Source organism: Tripterygium wilfordii, chromosome 20 (genome assembly GCF_013401445.1).
Source record: "Tripterygium wilfordii isolate XIE 37 chromosome 20, ASM1340144v1, whole genome shotgun sequence".
Lineage (NCBI taxonomy): Eukaryota > Viridiplantae > Streptophyta > Magnoliopsida > Celastrales > Celastraceae > Tripterygium > Tripterygium wilfordii.
Window position 1 is genome coordinate 1,305,821 of NC_052251.1, and position 17,929 is coordinate 1,323,749.

General features: G+C 37.4%; 3 protein-coding genes across 4 annotated transcripts; 2 read left to right on the forward strand and 1 right to left on the reverse strand.

Moving 5' to 3' along the window:
* The first annotated feature begins 3,008 nt into the window (after positions 1-3,008).
* On the forward strand, positions 3,009-6,729 carry LOC119987189 (probable aquaporin NIP5-1). The gene is made up of 4 exons (XM_038831998.1): positions 3,009-3,859; positions 5,177-5,596; positions 5,688-5,749; positions 6,220-6,729. Exons 1-4 carry the CDS (start codon positions 3,638-3,640, stop codon positions 6,413-6,415), a joined length of 900 nt encoding a protein of 299 aa, XP_038687926.1. The 5' UTR covers positions 3,009-3,637; the 3' UTR covers positions 6,416-6,729.
* Positions 6,730-7,348: 619 nt separating this feature from the next.
* On the reverse strand, positions 7,349-11,143 carry LOC119986465 (phosphatidylglycerophosphate phosphatase PTPMT1-like). 2 transcript variants are annotated; one of them, XM_038831026.1, is made up of 6 exons: positions 10,509-11,142; positions 9,775-9,897; positions 9,470-9,563; positions 8,501-8,583; positions 8,313-8,402; positions 7,349-7,951 (listed from the first exon to the last, which is right to left on the reverse strand). In XM_038831026.1, the coding sequence occupies exons 1-6, from the start codon at positions 10,728-10,730 to the stop codon at positions 7,559-7,561; spliced, it is 1,005 nt and encodes a 334-aa protein (XP_038686954.1). In that variant the 5' UTR covers positions 10,731-11,142; the 3' UTR covers positions 7,349-7,558. The 2 variants fall into 2 exon arrangements, with proteins under 2 accessions (XP_038686954.1, XP_038686955.1); XM_038831027.1 differs by lacking the exon at positions 9,775-9,897 and having other exon boundaries at positions 10,509-11,143.
* Positions 11,144-15,357: 4,214 nt separating this feature from the next.
* On the forward strand, positions 15,358-17,367 carry LOC119986781 (uncharacterized protein DDB_G0284459). Its single transcript, XM_038831463.1, has one exon. The coding sequence runs from the start codon at positions 15,585-15,587 to the stop codon at positions 17,082-17,084; it is 1,500 nt and encodes a 499-aa protein (XP_038687391.1). The 5' UTR covers positions 15,358-15,584; the 3' UTR covers positions 17,085-17,367.
* The last annotated feature ends 562 nt before the right edge of the window (positions 17,368-17,929 follow it).

Sequence of the window (17,929 nt, forward strand, 5' to 3'; positions counted from 1 at the left end):
TTAGTGACATGTTTGTTAAAACGTTAATTATGCATATGGATTTATACTTGTTTGGTGCTGCCAAGCTATTACCTCTGACTAATTTAAGCTCTGTAACCAAGACAATTGAAGGTGGGTTAATCTTAGAAAACAAGTATTCTATGATTAATAATAATAAAAAAAAAAAAAGGTATTCTATGATTAATACTATAATATGCATATTATGCTAATCAAAGTTGTCATGAATGAGTGCCCTATCTTGTTTTGTATGTGTTTTATGAAAGTTGTTGTTGCCGAGAATAAAGTCAAAATTTTAAACCACTCAAATCCAACATGTCCTTGGGACAATCCGCACTATACTGACGACAGTAAATTGGTCCGAAACCCATGTGGGTAGAGCCTGGAAGTGGAACCAGCCTACAAAACTAGGATTCCACAAAGAAATATCTCAGCTGATTAGTGGTTCAAACTCTCGACCTCTAGTGTTGTACTCCCTAAGTCCAAAGAGATAACCAAAACTAGGCTATCATAAAATGGTCATTGAGAAAAGTCTCACATCCCTAAAATAAAGATATAATGAACAAGTTATAAGCACATGAGTTTCGTTGATTTAGTAAGTCCCATTGTAATTCCGTGAGTCCTGGATGGTCTTGGAATGCCCTAGAAATCCTAGGATGAGTTGGGCTTGGTTTTGATGAATTTGGGAAAGCAGGCAGTATCTTACCATGATAATCAAGTTTAGGTAAGAAACTCCATTAATGTTTGTTTCCTAACCGTTGCAAGTTGCAACAATGTGTATAGGCAAACAAAATATATGCATATAGTAACTAAATATTGTCGATGTCAACCAATTTTGTCTATATGTATGAATTGGAGTAAGTCCATTACGTACTCAATAGAGATAATATATACAAATGCATTCTATCAAGTCTAACTCTAGAGACGTGATAAGAGGTGGACTCGTTTTTTGCGGATGCATGACAATTCATGAATTCTAACATATAATATATATATACGTATATCAATAATAAAAGGAAAGTTCGTAGCATAATTAGAGGCATCTTATTGGTCACATCTCACATGAATACAAATAACTTTTTCACGTGAATACAAAGATATATATATACATACATATATAAATATAATAGCAAGTAGCTAGGTTGGCAATAATAATAGTACTAAGCATTAAGCATGAACTCAAGAGTAATTTGGGGTAGAGTTATTGCTTAGTATTGCAATAAGAGATTCTTTTAGTGGGTGGCGGTCAACAAGATGCATGTCAAACAAACAACATAATATAAGTGTTAAAAAAAGAACCTTAAATCAAAAGAAAAAAAAAATCAAAACCCAATACAGAATTTTTTTTTTTTTTAAAATAGTAATCTATTACATGATTCATTTGTCTTAACCAACAAGGTCGTGCGCATTACATCAACCACAACATATATATATATATATTCATGTCCCATAGCATATGCTTTTGGGAATGTTGATTCAATTGTATTTGGAACCTTTTGAATGAGATAGGCTTCTTCAACTGTACATTTTGATGGGACTGCGGTGACAAGTTCACTCTCTAGATATAAATAGAAAACCATGACTCAAAGCGAAATATTTGACATTTTGGAGTAGATGATGATGCGATCCGAAAGTGAGGATCGATCAATTAATTTACGATTAAGTTAATATAATTTGAAATTCATTAAAGAATCTCGAAATTCATCAAGAAAATGGAAAGAAATCTTAAAAATTATATTAATTCATCAATCATTCATTTTTTTGTCGAAACGGCTACAACCCTCTAAATAATAAAAAAAAGTAAACTCCAATAAAATTAAAAATAAACACGTATATCTGATCTCTAAATGACAAACTTGTATACTCTCGTTCCCGATTATTAAAAATTTGCAAAGTCCACTCTTTTCATATATAAAATTTAACTAAAATTTTTTTTTCCCACTTCTCTCATTAAATATACGTTATTGGTTTGAATCAAAATATAATATTAAATTTTTTTCATTGGTTTATTTATTATTAAGTAATACATTATTGGAGAGGTTTGGTGGTGACTTCGTTGTGGCCAGAGGGGATTATTTAACCAGGGGGATAGATGGTGGCGTCACAGGCAGGTGGATCCACTTGAACTCTGAACACCGAATAGGAGAATAAAGCTACGTCAGGACTGCAGCAATCACCGACCTTTTGTTTTAAATCATCAGATCCTACGGTCTAGAATATGTCTGTGATAAATGTTTAAGCAGTGACAGTAGCGTGAAATAGGCTGATGGGATGGGCATTGACTTGTTCTGTTTAAATTGAATGATTCGGGGCATAAAATAATTCAAAATTCTGGCTTCATCCCTTCTTCTTTTTTTTAACCGACAAGCTTGCCATCTCTAATGCTACAGTATGGCTTAAACTCATACACGCACATACATTTTCCTTTTCAACATTTGATTTGGACTTAAGCTCGGGACAAAACCAAGCGCGTGGCCTCAAACCGTCATGTCAATGCGCTCATAAATTTCACACAATGTAATCTTGATATTTGAACATCCATTATGAGTATAAATTCTGTTTATATTGAATGATTCGGGGCATAAAATCACTTTTTTTTTAACTGATAAGCTTGCCATCTCAACGTACAATATGGCTTAAACTCAGACCGTCATATACATACACACATACATTTTTCTTTTGAACATCTGATTTGGACTTAAGCTCGAAACGAAACCGAGCGTATGGCCTCAGACCTTCATGCCAAGGCGCACATAAATTTCTCACTATATAATCTTGATCTTTGAACCTTCAAGATGAACATAAATTCGGACCAAAACCCATTGTGTGGCCTCGGATTGTTATACCTACACACACATAAATTTCTCACTATACAATCTTGATATTTGAACATCCGATGTATATGAACATAAGCCCGAGCTAAAACTCAGCGCGTAGCCATATGGGTGTCATGTTGAATGACTTGATGTCCTCTTTTTGTGTGTATATATATAATACATTCATTAACGACTTCACAGTTCACACCCCTATCCTCCAGCCTCCAATCTCATCAACCCACTCTGTTTCTGCTGAGTCATCTCTCTGTCTTCTTCTTCAAATGCTCTGTTTCTTCAACTAGCAAGATTTCTCTGTTGCATTCTTGAAGCTGGGTGGGTTAACTAGTCTCCCTATTGCTCCTTAAACACAGCTTTATAAAAACACTCCAAGCATGTAAAATTTCTTTCTTGATTTCTCACAAAACCCACAAAAACCCAGAAAAAAAAAAAGTTTTCTTCTCTGTTTATGCTTCATATCTTGAAATCCTTATTTGTATTTGTGTAGCTAATCTGGCTTTGTTTATGTTTCTTCTTCCTTAAGAATCACATTTATAAAATCCTCCCCAGCATGTAAATCTAGTCCTCCATTGATTTCCTTCTATCCAACAAAAAAAAAAACCCAAAAAAAAATCATTCACAATGAATTTCTCAAGTTTCTGATACATAAAAGCTTAGTTTCTGGCGAAGATTGATACCACAGTGTAGCAAAACCACTATAAAAATCGCCAAATCATGTAACGTAAGCCTTTTTAGCCTCTATTAATCCCAAAAAAAAAACCCAAAAAAAAATCTTTGTTTTTGAGTACTGTGAAATCCGAAAAAAAATGGGTGATTTGGAGCCGGCAACACCAGTGTCTGCTCCGGCAACGCCGGGAACTCCAGGGGGGCCCTTGATATCGGCGGCGAGAGTGGATTCTCTGTCATACGAACGGAAATCAATGCCACGATGCAAGTGCTTCCCAGTCACCGCTCCGACTTGGGGCGAGTCTCACGCCGCCGCCTGCTTCACCGACTTTCCTGCCCCGGACGTCTCTCTCACTCGGAAGGTAAAAACATATCCATAGATGTATAAGTTTTTACTTAATTATTGATTATTGTCTAATGCAAGTACATTTGGGTCCCCTACATATAACAATCAATCACGTTATCCTCTTGTGACCGCCCGCTGCTTATCCCGCCCTACGGTCTGAATTTTATGTGTTAGATGTCCTACGCGCCGGTTTGACGGTCTGAATTTTATGTGTTAGACGTCTTACGCGCCGGTTTGACGGTCTAAATTTAACGTGTTAGATAGATGCTCAAAGATTGATAATATTGTTATGGTGTCTCTCCCGTTTGAAAAAAAAAATTCAATCATGTTATCTCCTCCTTTTCTGTGCAATAGTGTTAAATGCTATAGATGTTGACTTTGAGATTTGGATCTTAAATCCAATGAACGTTCACCACCACCAATATTATAAAAAAAAAACTCTTATACATTTTCAGCCATTAATTAGAATGATAAGAATAATATGTATTGTCTTGATGATTAAGGTCGAATCTTTTTTCTCATTCCAAAAAAATTCCCTTGAAATAATTTCTATATATGCTGCAACAAATGCATCGACAACCTCTTATGATTACCTTATTATATTTATATAAAAAAAAGATTACTTTATATAATTTATACAAGGTCCTTAATTATATAGAGTCCTATGTCCATGGTATCATTTTATTAAAACAAAAGTTAAAGTAATTTAGTACCCAAAATAAATACAAAAAAATTAAAATTTCTTGTAGGTCCTTCTGTAAGGTCATATGCACACAGATTTCCTATAAACTAACAAAAGGTTCCTCCAAACTTTTCAATCAACGTATATATCATCATTAAAAGATATCCACTTTTTCTTTTTTTCTTTTTTTTCTTTAGAGGTGTATGTGCAACAAATTGAATTGCAAAGGGGTCTGGTTTCATATTTTCCTGGTTCTACCAGTAAAGGGTTTGTGATTTCAACCACTTGACGATAACCTAGTAGGTTATCTCCAGACTTAAGGATTTATGGTGCCCGAGGTTGGGAATTCAAACCAATAAGCTATTTCCTTGTGGAATGCTGGTTTGTGGGCTTGTCCTACTTCCAAACCCTTATCTACATGAGTTTCGGCTGAATCTTCTAGTCGTAAGCATGGTGCGGACTGTTTTGGCGGCCTGAGGTTTACGATCACTCAGCTATCCGAAAGACATGCTGGCATGGGTAGTTCCTTGTGATTTGAGCTTTGTAATATGTATGATGCAAAATCAGTTAATTGATTGATCAACTCATGCACAATTTTTCAGTGAGTAGAGGATTGTTAATTGGGTACTCCATGTTACATTTAATCATCAGATAGGAGCAGAGTTTGTAGGAACATTCATCCTGATATTTGCAGCAGCGGCAGGACCCATTGTGAACCAGAAGTACAATGGCGCGGAGACATTGATCGGCAATGCTGCCTGCGCTGGACTGGCTGTGATGATCATAATCCTAGCAACAGGCCACATCTCTGGAGCTCACCTAAACCCGTCCCTCACCATTGCCTTCGCAGCGCTGCGTCACTTCCCGTGGACGCAAGTGCCTGCATATATAGCAGCACAAGTCTCGGCCTCCATTTGCGCTTCGTTCGCTCTTAAAGGTGCCTTTCATCCTTTCATGGCCGGTGGCGTTACTGTTCCATCGGTGAGACTTGGCCAGGCCTTTGCGCTTGAATTCGTTATCACTTTCAATCTTCTCTTTGTAGTCACCGCTGTTGCCACCGACACTCGCGCGGTTTGTGCTCTATTTCTAAGCTGTTTAATGGATACAAACAAATATAGCCCTGGTCTAAATTTCCATTAATGTTCCATGTATGGTGAAACAGGTGGGGGAGTTGGCAGGTATTGCAGTTGGAGCTACCGTTATGCTCAACATTCTTATTGCAGGGTTAGTGTCTCAACTCCATCTTCATTTACTTGTTCTGTTCCTGGATGCAATACTATATATATATATATATATATATATATGAGAATCAATTGATAAATGGGTTATGGGTTTAGATAATCATCGTCATTTTGATTTTTTGAGCTCATTGTGGCAATAAAACAAACACTTGGTGGGCAATCAAACAGTATGCTTTCCGCTCCTACAAGGTTACTTTTGTATATATATATATATAGGCCAGTAGCCATGGCTAGTATGATATGATATGACATTCAATGCATTATTGTCCGCAAGAGTTTGTTAGCCGACAGACAATGCATAATAATTCATGACAATTAGGATTAGGTGAAGGAGAGCGATTCTTCTTCCATAGCCAATAATGCCCACCCAAAAGCGTTGACAAATAAAAGATTCGCTTTTGACAGAGCAAATCAAATTGAAGTAATTATTAGTTTCCAATTTTGACATTGCAGGCCATCTAGTGGTGGTTCGATGAATCCAGTTCGCACATTGGGGCCAGCAGTTGCAGCAGGAAATTACAGGGCACTGTGGATTTACCTGGTGGCACCAACTCTTGGGGCACTGGCTGGCGCCGCCACTTACACCGCCGTGAAGCTCCGTGCAGATGAGGCCAACCCACCGCGCCAGGCCAGGAGCTTCCGCCGCTAGATATGTGAGCTCTACTGTTGTGTAATACTAATACTATTATGTGTGATAATAATGCTGCCCATAAGGTGTGGGCGCAACTGTTGTGCAATACTACTACTACTACTAGTGTGTCTGTCTGTGTGTGGTAATAATGCCCAGAAGGTGTGGGGCATGATGTGAATATTATGAATAAAGGGGCGATTGTGACACTAAGTCCACGCCCCAACAGTGTGAGATGTATTTGTCTTTGGATGATGTTGGGCTCTTTTGTTGGCAACTTAATATGTATTTTGTCTTGGTTTTGGTTGCCTAATAACAACTACTTTTACCTTTACTGTTGGTGTGCTTATAATATATATGTTTGTGATGAGTCTGCACGGATTTCTTCATCTTTTGTTATGTTGAATAATAAAAAGTCTAAGAAGAAAAGGTGATCAGTTGAAATCTCATTTTAATTAGGATTAATTACACTTTTTATTTTTTACATGTCTGGGGAATTTTTACGCTCAAAACCCCAATTTAAGTAGTCATTTAATTGGTACTTCCCCATGAGCTGGAACTGCCATTCTAAGTCTTCATAGTGGGCAGGTTCTTTTCCTAATAGCGGGTCACATGTATAGAACTAACTTCGGGATTGGGAACTGTATAAAGATCTTTTAGAATCACACTTTGCTTTGCATTTTTGGAAGGATTCTTATGGTTCCGGAGGATCCAGTTAGGGGAAAATCTGGAATGGAGAACTTGCTCCCCTTTCAGCTTCACACTTTGATCTTAAGAATGAGTACCCTTCTCTTTCTCTGACCCTTGCTGCCCATCCCGAGAGCGTGTTTGTTTTCGTGCAACGCCCTCACATTGCCCTCGCAGCAAAAAGAGGGAGTTGTCATTTGAAAGGAAAATCTCAGTCTCTACCTTACCATGAACTCAAGTAGCTAAAAAAATGTCTACACAGGTCAATGCACAACTTCGGGAATATTTTGATTTAATCTTGCCAGACAGGACTCATATTTCTTCCATTGAGATTCAAGGAAGAAAACAACTTCATTTACAAAGGATTGAATGCTTTTAGTTCTGCGGCCGGCTACAACATTATTTGAATTTTTACAAATATGAGAGGAGGGTAAGGGAAAATCTTTTCAAGCACCTTCGAAGTAAATATTTGGCTTCTCAGTATACATGGATGTCCACACTAATACCTCCAAGGCAATCGGCACTCATTGAGCAGCCGGTAGTATCTGTATCTAGTTTCTCCGCGGAAATCTTTTGGTGGGTGCGGCAGCGGAGCCACAGGCAAGAGATCCCAGTAATGGCTGCCTTACTAACAACTCTAACACGGTAAATCATGTTCAAGTCTGTCCATATATCGCTTCCCATGGCACCTGACCCCATATACGGGTTATAACCATCAAGATCTGCTTCTGTTATAACGACTACAGAGCCATCATCAAATGCCACAATATCCTGCGAAGATGCTGCCGGTTGGGTTTTCAGAATTATATCAGATATTGTGCTGTGCAGACCGCCAATCTTCACATTAAGATGGTAATATTCCTGCACAGCCTGAAATTGCAACCAATGACAGTACAGCAAGGTAAAATAAACATTGGTTAGAAAGACACTAAACTGGTTAAGACCAGCTAAATGGGCAATCTTCAAAATAATATGACCCAATCAGAAGTTGGCAAAAACAGATTTTCTTTTCATGGGGAAGATCCAGAGAAAATTAGAGGCAACATCAAGGATGATGTGTGGAAGCTCCTATGACATACATTATCTTCAACAACATGTGATGGCAGTTGCAAATTATATTCTATAACGAAGTCCAACAAACACAGCAATGAAAAACACTACCAAAAAGTTGCTGAACCAAACAACAGTTATAACACACCCCACACAAGTGAAAAGGCTCGCCTTACAATACCTGCCACTGGGTTGATGCCAAACGCACTCTTGGCCGTATTGACCTGACATACAGATATGCACCCTCAGGAGTCATTTGTTTGTGTTGGACCTATAGAAGGAAAAAGATCTCAGAAAACCAAGAGAATGTTCAATAAAAAAAAATAACTAAGATATATTGTTCCCTCATTTTCTTTTTTGAGCACTGACCAGATAACAAAGGACAATAGTTGTACTGCGCCCCCGACCTGCTTTACAATGGATGTAGGTCAATTGCCCAGATGATTCATTTTCTTCGGGATAACAACAGGAACCACCATGGACATCAGAAATATATTTAAATTCAGAATAGGAAAAAAGTAGACAGAACTTCTCTTCGTATAAGAGAGCAGAAAAGCTATGCGAAACATATTCTCTTATACTACAGATGTAACTACACTTTATTTATAGTTGATATCATTATATCAATGGATGTATGCGCAAGTATCAACACTATTATTATTCAAAATATGAACGTAAATGACATCTGAGTACGCACCCTTCAAAACTCGAGGAGGTAAAAGGCTACAACTAAAAATATAAGGGTAGGCCCAAAAACCACAACATAATTGATTTCATAGCAGCTTAACAATGGATAACCCACAAAAGTGGATTACATTTCGCTGAAAGAAAATTTTCAAAGCAGCATTTGAGCCTCCAACAAGAAAATTTTACCCTCATATGTTCCTAATTTACTGGAAAAGGAATGATATACATCTTCTGCTATTTCCTTTTTATACTTATTTCGTGAAAAAAAAAAGGCCCAAACATAGAGTGTCCGAAATAATCTCCATTCCACTTATTAAATTCAGCTACAGGTGACAATCACCTCAAATTATTTGCATAACAAATATTGAATGTCGCAAGTTGTTAGGCAGCCAAATATTCATGTTTAAATAATTTCAATTTTTTGCTTTGAATGGAAACTAATTTAAAATTTATTGCCTCGTTATGAATATTAGCGACAGAACCCAGCTGGGCATATTAAGCACCATAAATCTGTATGTTAAGCGAATGTCAGGATTCCCTCCACTCAAACATCAAGTAACACACTCTCATATAGATGGAATGTAGTTGTTTCTGACTAGCATTTGGTAAAAACTCCAAAATAAGTAAGCACGATTTGAAGGGAGTACTTACTGTGGATAAAATCAACAGCTTTGCATATATCACTCAGGGATGGTGCAAAACAGTAATCTCTAGTAGGGATCACCAAGTGGTCAATGCCATGAGCCTGCCAGATATTTTATTAAAGGCACTGAGACATTCAATAACAACATGAGATAGCAGCCAAAACATAAACATAGACAATTGATGTAAAAGGATGCATAAAAAGTCACAGAAGGAGAGGAATGCATATTAGTGCCATGTAGCATACAAGTCAAACATTCCATCCATAGAGGGAAGGAATGCATGCAATACTGCAAACCAATATTTTTGCTTACATGATATAGCGATGTTGGCACCAATGTTTCATGAGGCTCATTCAGTGTGATAACTCCATGAACGCCAAGCTCCTTAAGGCGAGGAACATCAATAGGGAATGGAACAGCGCCCAACAATACAAACTGAAAATGAAGACAATAGAACCGAAATAAAATTTTTGGCACCACTTCAAAAACATTGTTTTCATATTTCCTTCCCAGAAATTTTAAATAATGGTTGAGTAGTCTAAGTCAAGCTGCTTTATACCAAGTGGTACGAAAAAAGAACCAACTTTCATTGAGTTCAAATAAACAAAGTGCACACATACTGAAAATCACACAAGATAAAAGAAGATAATTACATAATTGGACATAGCGTTAACCTTTTCCTCCTTAAACATTACAAGGTATGCCTATCCATAAAACATCCATCTCTTTTAGTCATAAGATAAGACACATGTTAAAATTTGATGATCCCATAAGAACATAACACCTATTTCTAAACTGATGATATATATACTATACAAGAATTAAGTACATCATGTCAACCATTGAATATGCAAATAGAAAGAAAAAAAAATCATAAACTCATAATGCAAAACAATAATTATAACATAACTAAATATATGAAGAATAAAATGAACAATTAGACCCTCTCAATCATACAGAAATTCATAACACCATCCAAACATTCCCACATAAAATAAAGCTACTTCAAAGTATTATTTAAAAATAAGAAGCCAATAAAATTATACCTGATGGACTCTATCCCACCAATGGAACTCAGCCTGCATCATATTCCTAACAACATTGTAAAGCAGGGTGGGGTAAAACAGAGCACGAGCGCCTGCTCCAATCAAAACCCTTTTCGTACCCGAGGGAATGAAGCGTCTGCTGTTAAAGCCCTCGTCTTTACGACCAGAAGTTTGATCTTCCCCACAATCACTCTCCCCTGCCTTCAATTCCTCAATATACATAGCCCCAATTTAAGATAGAAGAGTCAAAAAAGAAGAACCCAATTGTACGCGATCACCCAAGTTTTTACATCCCAATCACAGAAACTCTAATTCACCCGCGGAATTGACAAACAAAAATACGTAACAAAATTCGAAACGGATTCATAGAGAAAATCAGGATCATGTTTTGAGAAAAAGAAAAGTTCATCGGGTGGTCAAAGAGGCGGATACAGTGAGAGGAACAGGGATTAGTAATCAATCGCTTTTGGTATTTGAATTTGGGGATTAAAGAGAATAATCTGAAGCCCTAATCCTAGATTCGAGATTTTGATTTGTCTTCGGCTGATGAGATAGGATTGCCTGCATTCCACTCTCCCCTTTCTGCTAGCGAACTCTCGAATACTGGAAAGAGAGACCGGAGGCAAAGATAGTATAAGAGCATATCAATAGACACTAAACATATTTTTTAAGTGTTCAAAAGTGAATTTTATGGAAAATTTAGAGTGTTAGAATTCTATAATTGATGAAAATGAACATTTGAAAACAGACTTTCTTGATAATGACACTTGTTTTATACGTTATTGTGAAAAATGACACTTAAATATGAAGTATGTATATAGCTGCTGAATAGTGAAGAAAGAGATGATGAAAAGAAAGAGAGATGATAAAAAAGAAGAGAGAGGTGATGAAAATGAAGAAAGAGATGATGAAAAGAAAGAGAAAGATGATAAAAAAGAAGAGAGAGGTGATGAAAATAAAGAAAGAGGTGATGAAAAGTAAAAGAGAGATGATGAAAAGTAAGAGAGAGAAAATAGAGAAAATGAGTATGAAGTGTTGATGTATAGTGTATATTATGAGATTCACTCACCCAATTAAATTATGAAACGTAGGAGAGAGAAGAAGAGAGAGAATGGTTTTGGAGTACTTGATATTGTATTTGCCATTGGAGTTATCATTGATTGCGTAATATCGGTTAAACGTGCGCCACGTGGTGCCAGATGATTTAAGTCCAGTTCTTTGTTTGTAGGGAAGTAGGCTTAGCCGCACGAGTCTATTCTTTCATAGCCCAATAACTGGCCCAAGCCCAAATCACTAGTCTAGTAAAAGGCATAATTGATTGTAGAAAAGTGGATTTACCCATATAAACCACTCGATAAACATTTTTTTAAGTTACATTTAAGTCTTGCACACAACTAATATGACCGTGGGCCGCGCTTGGATAAAAATCGATGCCCGAATAGATGCACCTTTGCGAGGGATGGACGAACTCTACAATTTGAGAGACTCTCAGATTCACATCTACGGGTGTAGAAATGATCTGACAAAATGATGTAGTGTAAACAAAATCTTACAGGAGTGATATTGCACACACCTCCCATGCTATTGAATTCAAATATCATACTTAAAAAAATTATGGAGCCCCAAATCCGTCTTCGAATACCTCACTTTTGGCCAAAAAATGCAAATACCCAAAAAGACACTTGAGCGACAACCATTGAAAAAAAAACATATAAACAAAAAAAAAAGTTGAAGGAATCAGATCCATGCGTTGTCTTCAATTCAAACTTTGAGCCAGTAAATAGAGAAAAAAAACAAAAAACAAATAAAGGATACCTTAATTATCAACCCAAAATTCATCTAATTAGAAGGGATTTACTCCCCCACTCTACTTTTTTTCTATATCATGATTGTGGATACAATTTTCTTGATGATCCACACGTCAACTATTGAGATGGCTGCTATAGTAGTCTTTCGTGGCCCGAGGACACTCCAAGCTCAAGTCAGTGTCAAACTCAAGGAGTTTTAATAATCTTAGTGATTGCAAAGTGTCATGCGTGAATCAGAGAATGTGTGTAGCATATCTGGGCTCAACCTCAACCTCCTTTATATTGGGGTAGGGGTTGATAGGTAATGAGATAAATTCTTTCTTGATGTTGATATTATCGTCTCTGGAGTACCATGGTAGGATCAAATATCATGATCTTGATCTCCTAACATCTGCAGTAGGTAGACTTTGTTCCTGTGACACAGAATGCTGACTAGACATTGCTTATTTTTCTCGTCCACAATGATCTTATCACCTCCTTAAAACACTATCATGTGCAACCAGGATCATAAAGTTAGAAATCCTACGCAATTTGTTGAAATTTTGACTCAAATCACACAAATAACTCCAATACATCGCCTGACTTTTTGCATTCTTTAGCTGATCAGAAGTGGCACTTGAAATCATTGTCTGGTTAGCGAAAGTTTATCATGATTATCGAAACTAAGACACACACTATGAGCTGTGTGTTAAGATTTTACGTCTTTTAGGCACACTGATAAAGGTCAAGAGTGGATAATGATGAATGGAAGATCTCATTTTGAATTTTGTAAGAATACCCAATCCAAACAACTTGCAGAGGTATTGTCTAGTTTGCGCTTCGAGACTCGTACGGTTTTGTTCTTCAAAGAGTCCTTACAATTGAGAGATGTTGAATCTTGACTTACAAAACACTTTATTTTCCCCCAACTTTTCGATGTGTGACATTTTATCTTAACAAATTTGTTACTTTCCTACTCAATAATTTTAAGAGACCAACCAAATGTCGATTATTTTTTACACTAGATTGAAGAGTTTTATAGATAATATACAAAAGTATTGTCCGGTTTACACTTCAAGACCCGTACAGTTTTGTCCTTCAAATGGTCCTCTACAATTGAGAGATGTTGAATCTTGACTTATAAAATACTTCATTTTCCTTCAACTTTCCAATGTGTGACATTTTAAGATTTGAAGAGTTCTATAGGTAAAATATAGTACCCACTAATAGGTCAGAGCTCTTATTTCATATTATATGTTGTGCTCTCAATTGATAAGATGAGTCAGATTTGGGTATTCAACATAAATTCCAATCTCATCATCAACCCTTTCATAGTCATAGGTATAGATTCTTGAAAGTTGAAAGTACATGGACACCTCATCAGTCATGGAAAAAAGAAGATGAGAATATGCTCAAATATGTATATAGAAATGGAGAAAGAGAGACAAACCAGGAACTTTCTTGGTCAAGATTTTGATTAAGATGGTGGCAGTATATCAAAGTAATGTGCTGATGATGAAGTGATGATGAGGAAAATCACTAAGGGAGACCAGTCTCTACTTTATCAGTTGGTTATATATAATGATAATTTATGACATGCAAAATATGACTCACTCTCGATTGCTCGGTAATCGGCTGCTCGGTTATGCAAACGTCTTAGTTGATAAGATTAGGGATCAGGGGTTGTTATGTCTCTGCACAAATAGAAAATGTGAGTTTTGGGTTCCCGAGGTGTACTTCATGGGACACTTCGACACTCAAGTTAGATCGATAAAAAATGAGGCTAGTGAGACAGTTCGGTATTTAACGATCTCTCTTTAGCTGATAGTGAATAGTGAAAAAAAAATAAAAGAGAGATACCTAATTTGAGGTACCTTTTATATGAATTTCAAATTTTTTATCACTCTTGATTACGGGCGATTTCGGGGGCGAATCCCTTAAATATCTCTTGTGGGTCTTCTTTCATATCTTCTTCTTAATCAGTGATGAGTACTCTTTGATGCCTCAAGGTGTTTTGGTCACCTGGGGTCTCCAAGGTTATCTTGTCAAGTAATACCGATAAATACAGGTCGATGTGACATTTGGGTGTACAGATCGAGATGCTCCCCAACCCGATCTCCCATCCTACACTCCGCTGACGCCACATGTCAGTATCACATTTGAGGGATATTTTTTGGCATTATCAATAATAATAATATATGTATGTATGTAATTGTTAATTGTTGTGTATGGAAATCTTTGCGTTTCCTTTAAGAGCATCTAACATCATCACCTCAGAGTATACAAGTAGTAGTAGTAGTAGTGATACCAAAAGCATTTCTCTCTAGCATTTGCAAACTCATCAACACACTTTTGTTATTTTTCACCATCTCCACATAAAAGCTAGCGTACGCAGTCCAAAAGTAGAATCATCACCCATTCCACGCAACCTATTTGCTCTCTCTCCTATTCTTCATCATCCCCTCCACATATTCTCTGCCATTGATAACTTCGTTAACATCACAGATTTCGAATAACTCAACATGTCTTAAGATGGCTAGCCTTTGACAAATGTTCAGGATTCTAGTGTTTTTTTTGTCTCATGTATCTCAAGTGCAGAGTTGGATACACATGATTCATGTGAAACCATGAGCCCCACATGATCCATATGAAAACGGTGTGCGTCCGTCTCATATTTGGAATAACAGGAACAAAAAACATTGAAATCCATAAGTGTGCTAATTGTATTTGTTGAGAATCTCACATCGATCGGGTGAGTGGTTTATAAAGCCAAGCACACCCCTTACTAAACAATAAGACATTTTCCTAGTCTAATGAGTTGAGTTTTGACCCATAGTAGCTAGGTTTGCTCAATGAATTGGGTTCGGCCTATAATAGTTGTGTTAATGAACAACAAAGTCGTGCGGGCTCAATGTATCCACGGAAACCGGATTATCCAAAGCAAACAATATTGTTAGCATGTATGGAGGTGTGGATTTCTGACTATAATTTTTGTCTTATATTGTATTGTTCACATAACTAGAGAATTGAATTGAGGGTGTGAAGAAAGGCTTGTACCTAAGACTACAGAAAGGCCAAACAAGATACCGTTATCACTTGAAGAGAACAGCCAAAAGCAGAGCAATCCTTCAAATCTCCTCACCTTCCCAAAACTTTACTCTCTCTCTCTACACTTTTTCCAGTTTTCCTTCACCATTAAGTCCTCTCCTCTTCTTGTTCTCTTATAACACAAAACCAACTCAACAACATTGCCTCCCTCTCTTCTTCTTCTTTCTTTCTTTCTTCTTCAATGGCTGATGCAAAATATTACACCAAACAGCAACTACCAAACCAAGCAAACCCAAGTAAGTTCTACTCTCATTTTCTCTACAAAGCCCTACTGGTCCTAGTTTTCTTTGTTATACTACCACTTTTTTCTTCTCAAGCTCCTGAATTCCTCAACCAAACTCTCCACACTAGAGGTTGGGAGCTTCTCCACCTTATTTTTGTCGGTATAGCCGTCTCTTACGGGCTATTCAGCCACCGATATGATGAGACAGAGAAGGAACAGAACAATCATAATTACGCAAAGTTTGATAATGCACATTCAATGGTGTCTAGATTTCTTCAAGTATCATCTGTTTTTGATGATGAGGGGGAAACAACATCTGGGTCCGATGAGAACAAGATCCAAACTTGGAGTAGTAAGTATTATAGAAATGAATCCTCTGTTGTTGTAGCTCAAGACCACTCTGTTCTTGGAGAACAGAGAGGTTCAAGTTCAAGAATTGGGGAGAAGCCATTGCTTCTGCCAGTTAGAAGCTTGAAAACTCCGGTTTTCGATCCGGGTTTTGTTGAATCTAGCAAAGAAAGTAGTGCAATCTCTAAGTCTCCTAGTAGGTCGAGTTCGAATTCGGGTTCTAAAAGGTTTTCTAGCAGCACAAGCAAACCCAAAATTGGGGTATTAGAAGGATTAGATCATGGGAATTTGGAGGAGAATGTTGTGCTTCCTTCACCGATTCCATGGCGATCAAGGTCGGGGAGGATGGAAATGAAAGAAGAAGTTGATAGTACTAATCCATCAATGGAAGAACATGAACTCAATAGGGTTGAATCCAGGTCTCTAAAGCGTCAATCATCTCGTCTTTCTCGACCCAACTCTTCATCTTCTTCACCAAAGATGTCCCCAAAAAAGTTGTCTCCTTCAGCTTCGTTATCATTGGAATCACAAGCTAAGAATGCAGAGGATTTAGTGAGGAAGAAAAGCTTTCATGTCTCTTCTCCCCCGCCTCCGCCACCACCACCTCCACCTCCAGCAATTCGCAGATCATCTTCTTTGAAACCAAACACTACAAGCGAGCCTAAGTTGATGAGCAGAGAAGATTCAGGAGCGGGAATGAAGCCAAGAAGGTCTGTTAGAACCATCCGAGACATCGAAGATAAAATCAATGGCAACGCGGAGGATAGATCAAAGGAATTCGACGAAAGCCTTGGAGATGTCAATCACAGCTTCCGGGGATATGCAGAGGAAGAGAAAGAAGGGTTTGATGACAAGGTGATCATGGAGTCCGACGGAGAATCGGAGAGTGATAACGATGAAAATGAAGCAAGTAGTCATGTTTCAGGTAATACAAGAAGCTCAAACAATGAAGAAGAAGCAGGAGTTTCAAGCAGCAATGTTAGTGATGGAGGACCAGATGTTGACAAGAAGGCTGATGAGTTCATAGCCAAATTCAGAGAGCAAATCAGGCTTCAGAGAATAAACTCCATAAGGAGATCCAGTGCAGAGATTAGTAGTAAAAAACCCTAAAACTCATCAAGGTAAAATACATGGAGATGGTGAACTTGGGGTTTGGTATTATTTGCTTTTCTTGGTTATGCTTTTGGCATCAAAAGACTTTTTCTTTTTCTTGCCAAATTTGAGATTATGTATGTATACAGATAATAGTATGACTAACCAGCAATTTTGCATTGTTGGTTTCTATATTAACTTTTAAATTATTGTAATGTCATAAACATCCAAGAATTCTCCTCTGCATGCCAACTTAAAATGCGAACCAATGTTTTCACTATTGATTTAGAACATGTGAAATCCAAAGTAATCGGTCATACTTGTCATTTATCTCATCCATACCCGTAAAAAGTTATTCGTCTTTTAAATTCGCACTTTAATTACGCATATATTCTCCTTTTTTCGTTTTTAGCTCAAATTGCTTTGTAGTTTGGTATTAGAATTGGTTTTTTTTCCTTCTTTCGGGCCAGGAAAAATGGGCCTTCGGCCCATCTAAGATATTTGGGATTGGTGTATTGCAACATATCCAAGTTACAAGAATCAAACAGTTAAACTTCATACATATCTAGAACTTTTCGCAACTCAATCATGTATGATGGAATCATCAAAGATTTGACCTTCTCGAACTTTGCCTGAGGCCCAGATGTATTAAACAAAGCTAGTCATGCCCAGTTAGCCCAATACTAACTTACGCAGGCTTGTGGAAGTCTGATGTGGCCCAACTCATGGTCCATACCTGAAGCAGCATAGATTTGGTTGACGAATGAGTTAGGCCCGTCTATGTATGGGTCGCATTATGCTCGCTTTCAGTTCAGGTCTCTCAAGTTAAGTATGCATCAAAGAATCATATATATCTCACCCCA

Coding starts and splice junctions, on each gene's coding strand:
- LOC119987189 (XM_038831998.1), top strand. CDS start 3,638: ATGGGTGATTTGGAGCCGGCAACACCAGTGTCTGCTCCGGCAACGCCG. Junction 3,860..5,176: donor ACGTCTCTCTCACTCGGAAG/GTAAAAACATAT, acceptor TTTAATCATCAG/ATAGGAGCAGAGTTTGTAGG. Junction 5,750..6,219: donor CTCAACATTCTTATTGCAGG/GTTAGTGTCTCA, acceptor TTGACATTGCAG/GCCATCTAGTGGTGGTTCGA.
- LOC119986781 (XM_038831463.1), top strand. CDS start 15,585: ATGGCTGATGCAAAATATTACACCAAACAGCAACTACCAAACCAAGCA.
- LOC119986465 (XM_038831026.1), bottom strand. CDS start 10,730: ATGTATATTGAGGAATTGAAGGCAGGGGAGAGTGATTGTGGGGAAGAT. Junction 8,584..9,469: donor AGCTGTTGATTTTATCCACA/GTAAGTACTCCC, acceptor GTTATCCCGAAG/AAAATGAATCATCTGGGCAA. Junction 8,403..8,500: donor CTATTGTCCTTTGTTATCTG/GTCAGTGCTCAA, acceptor TTCCTTCTATAG/GTCCAACACAAACAAATGAC.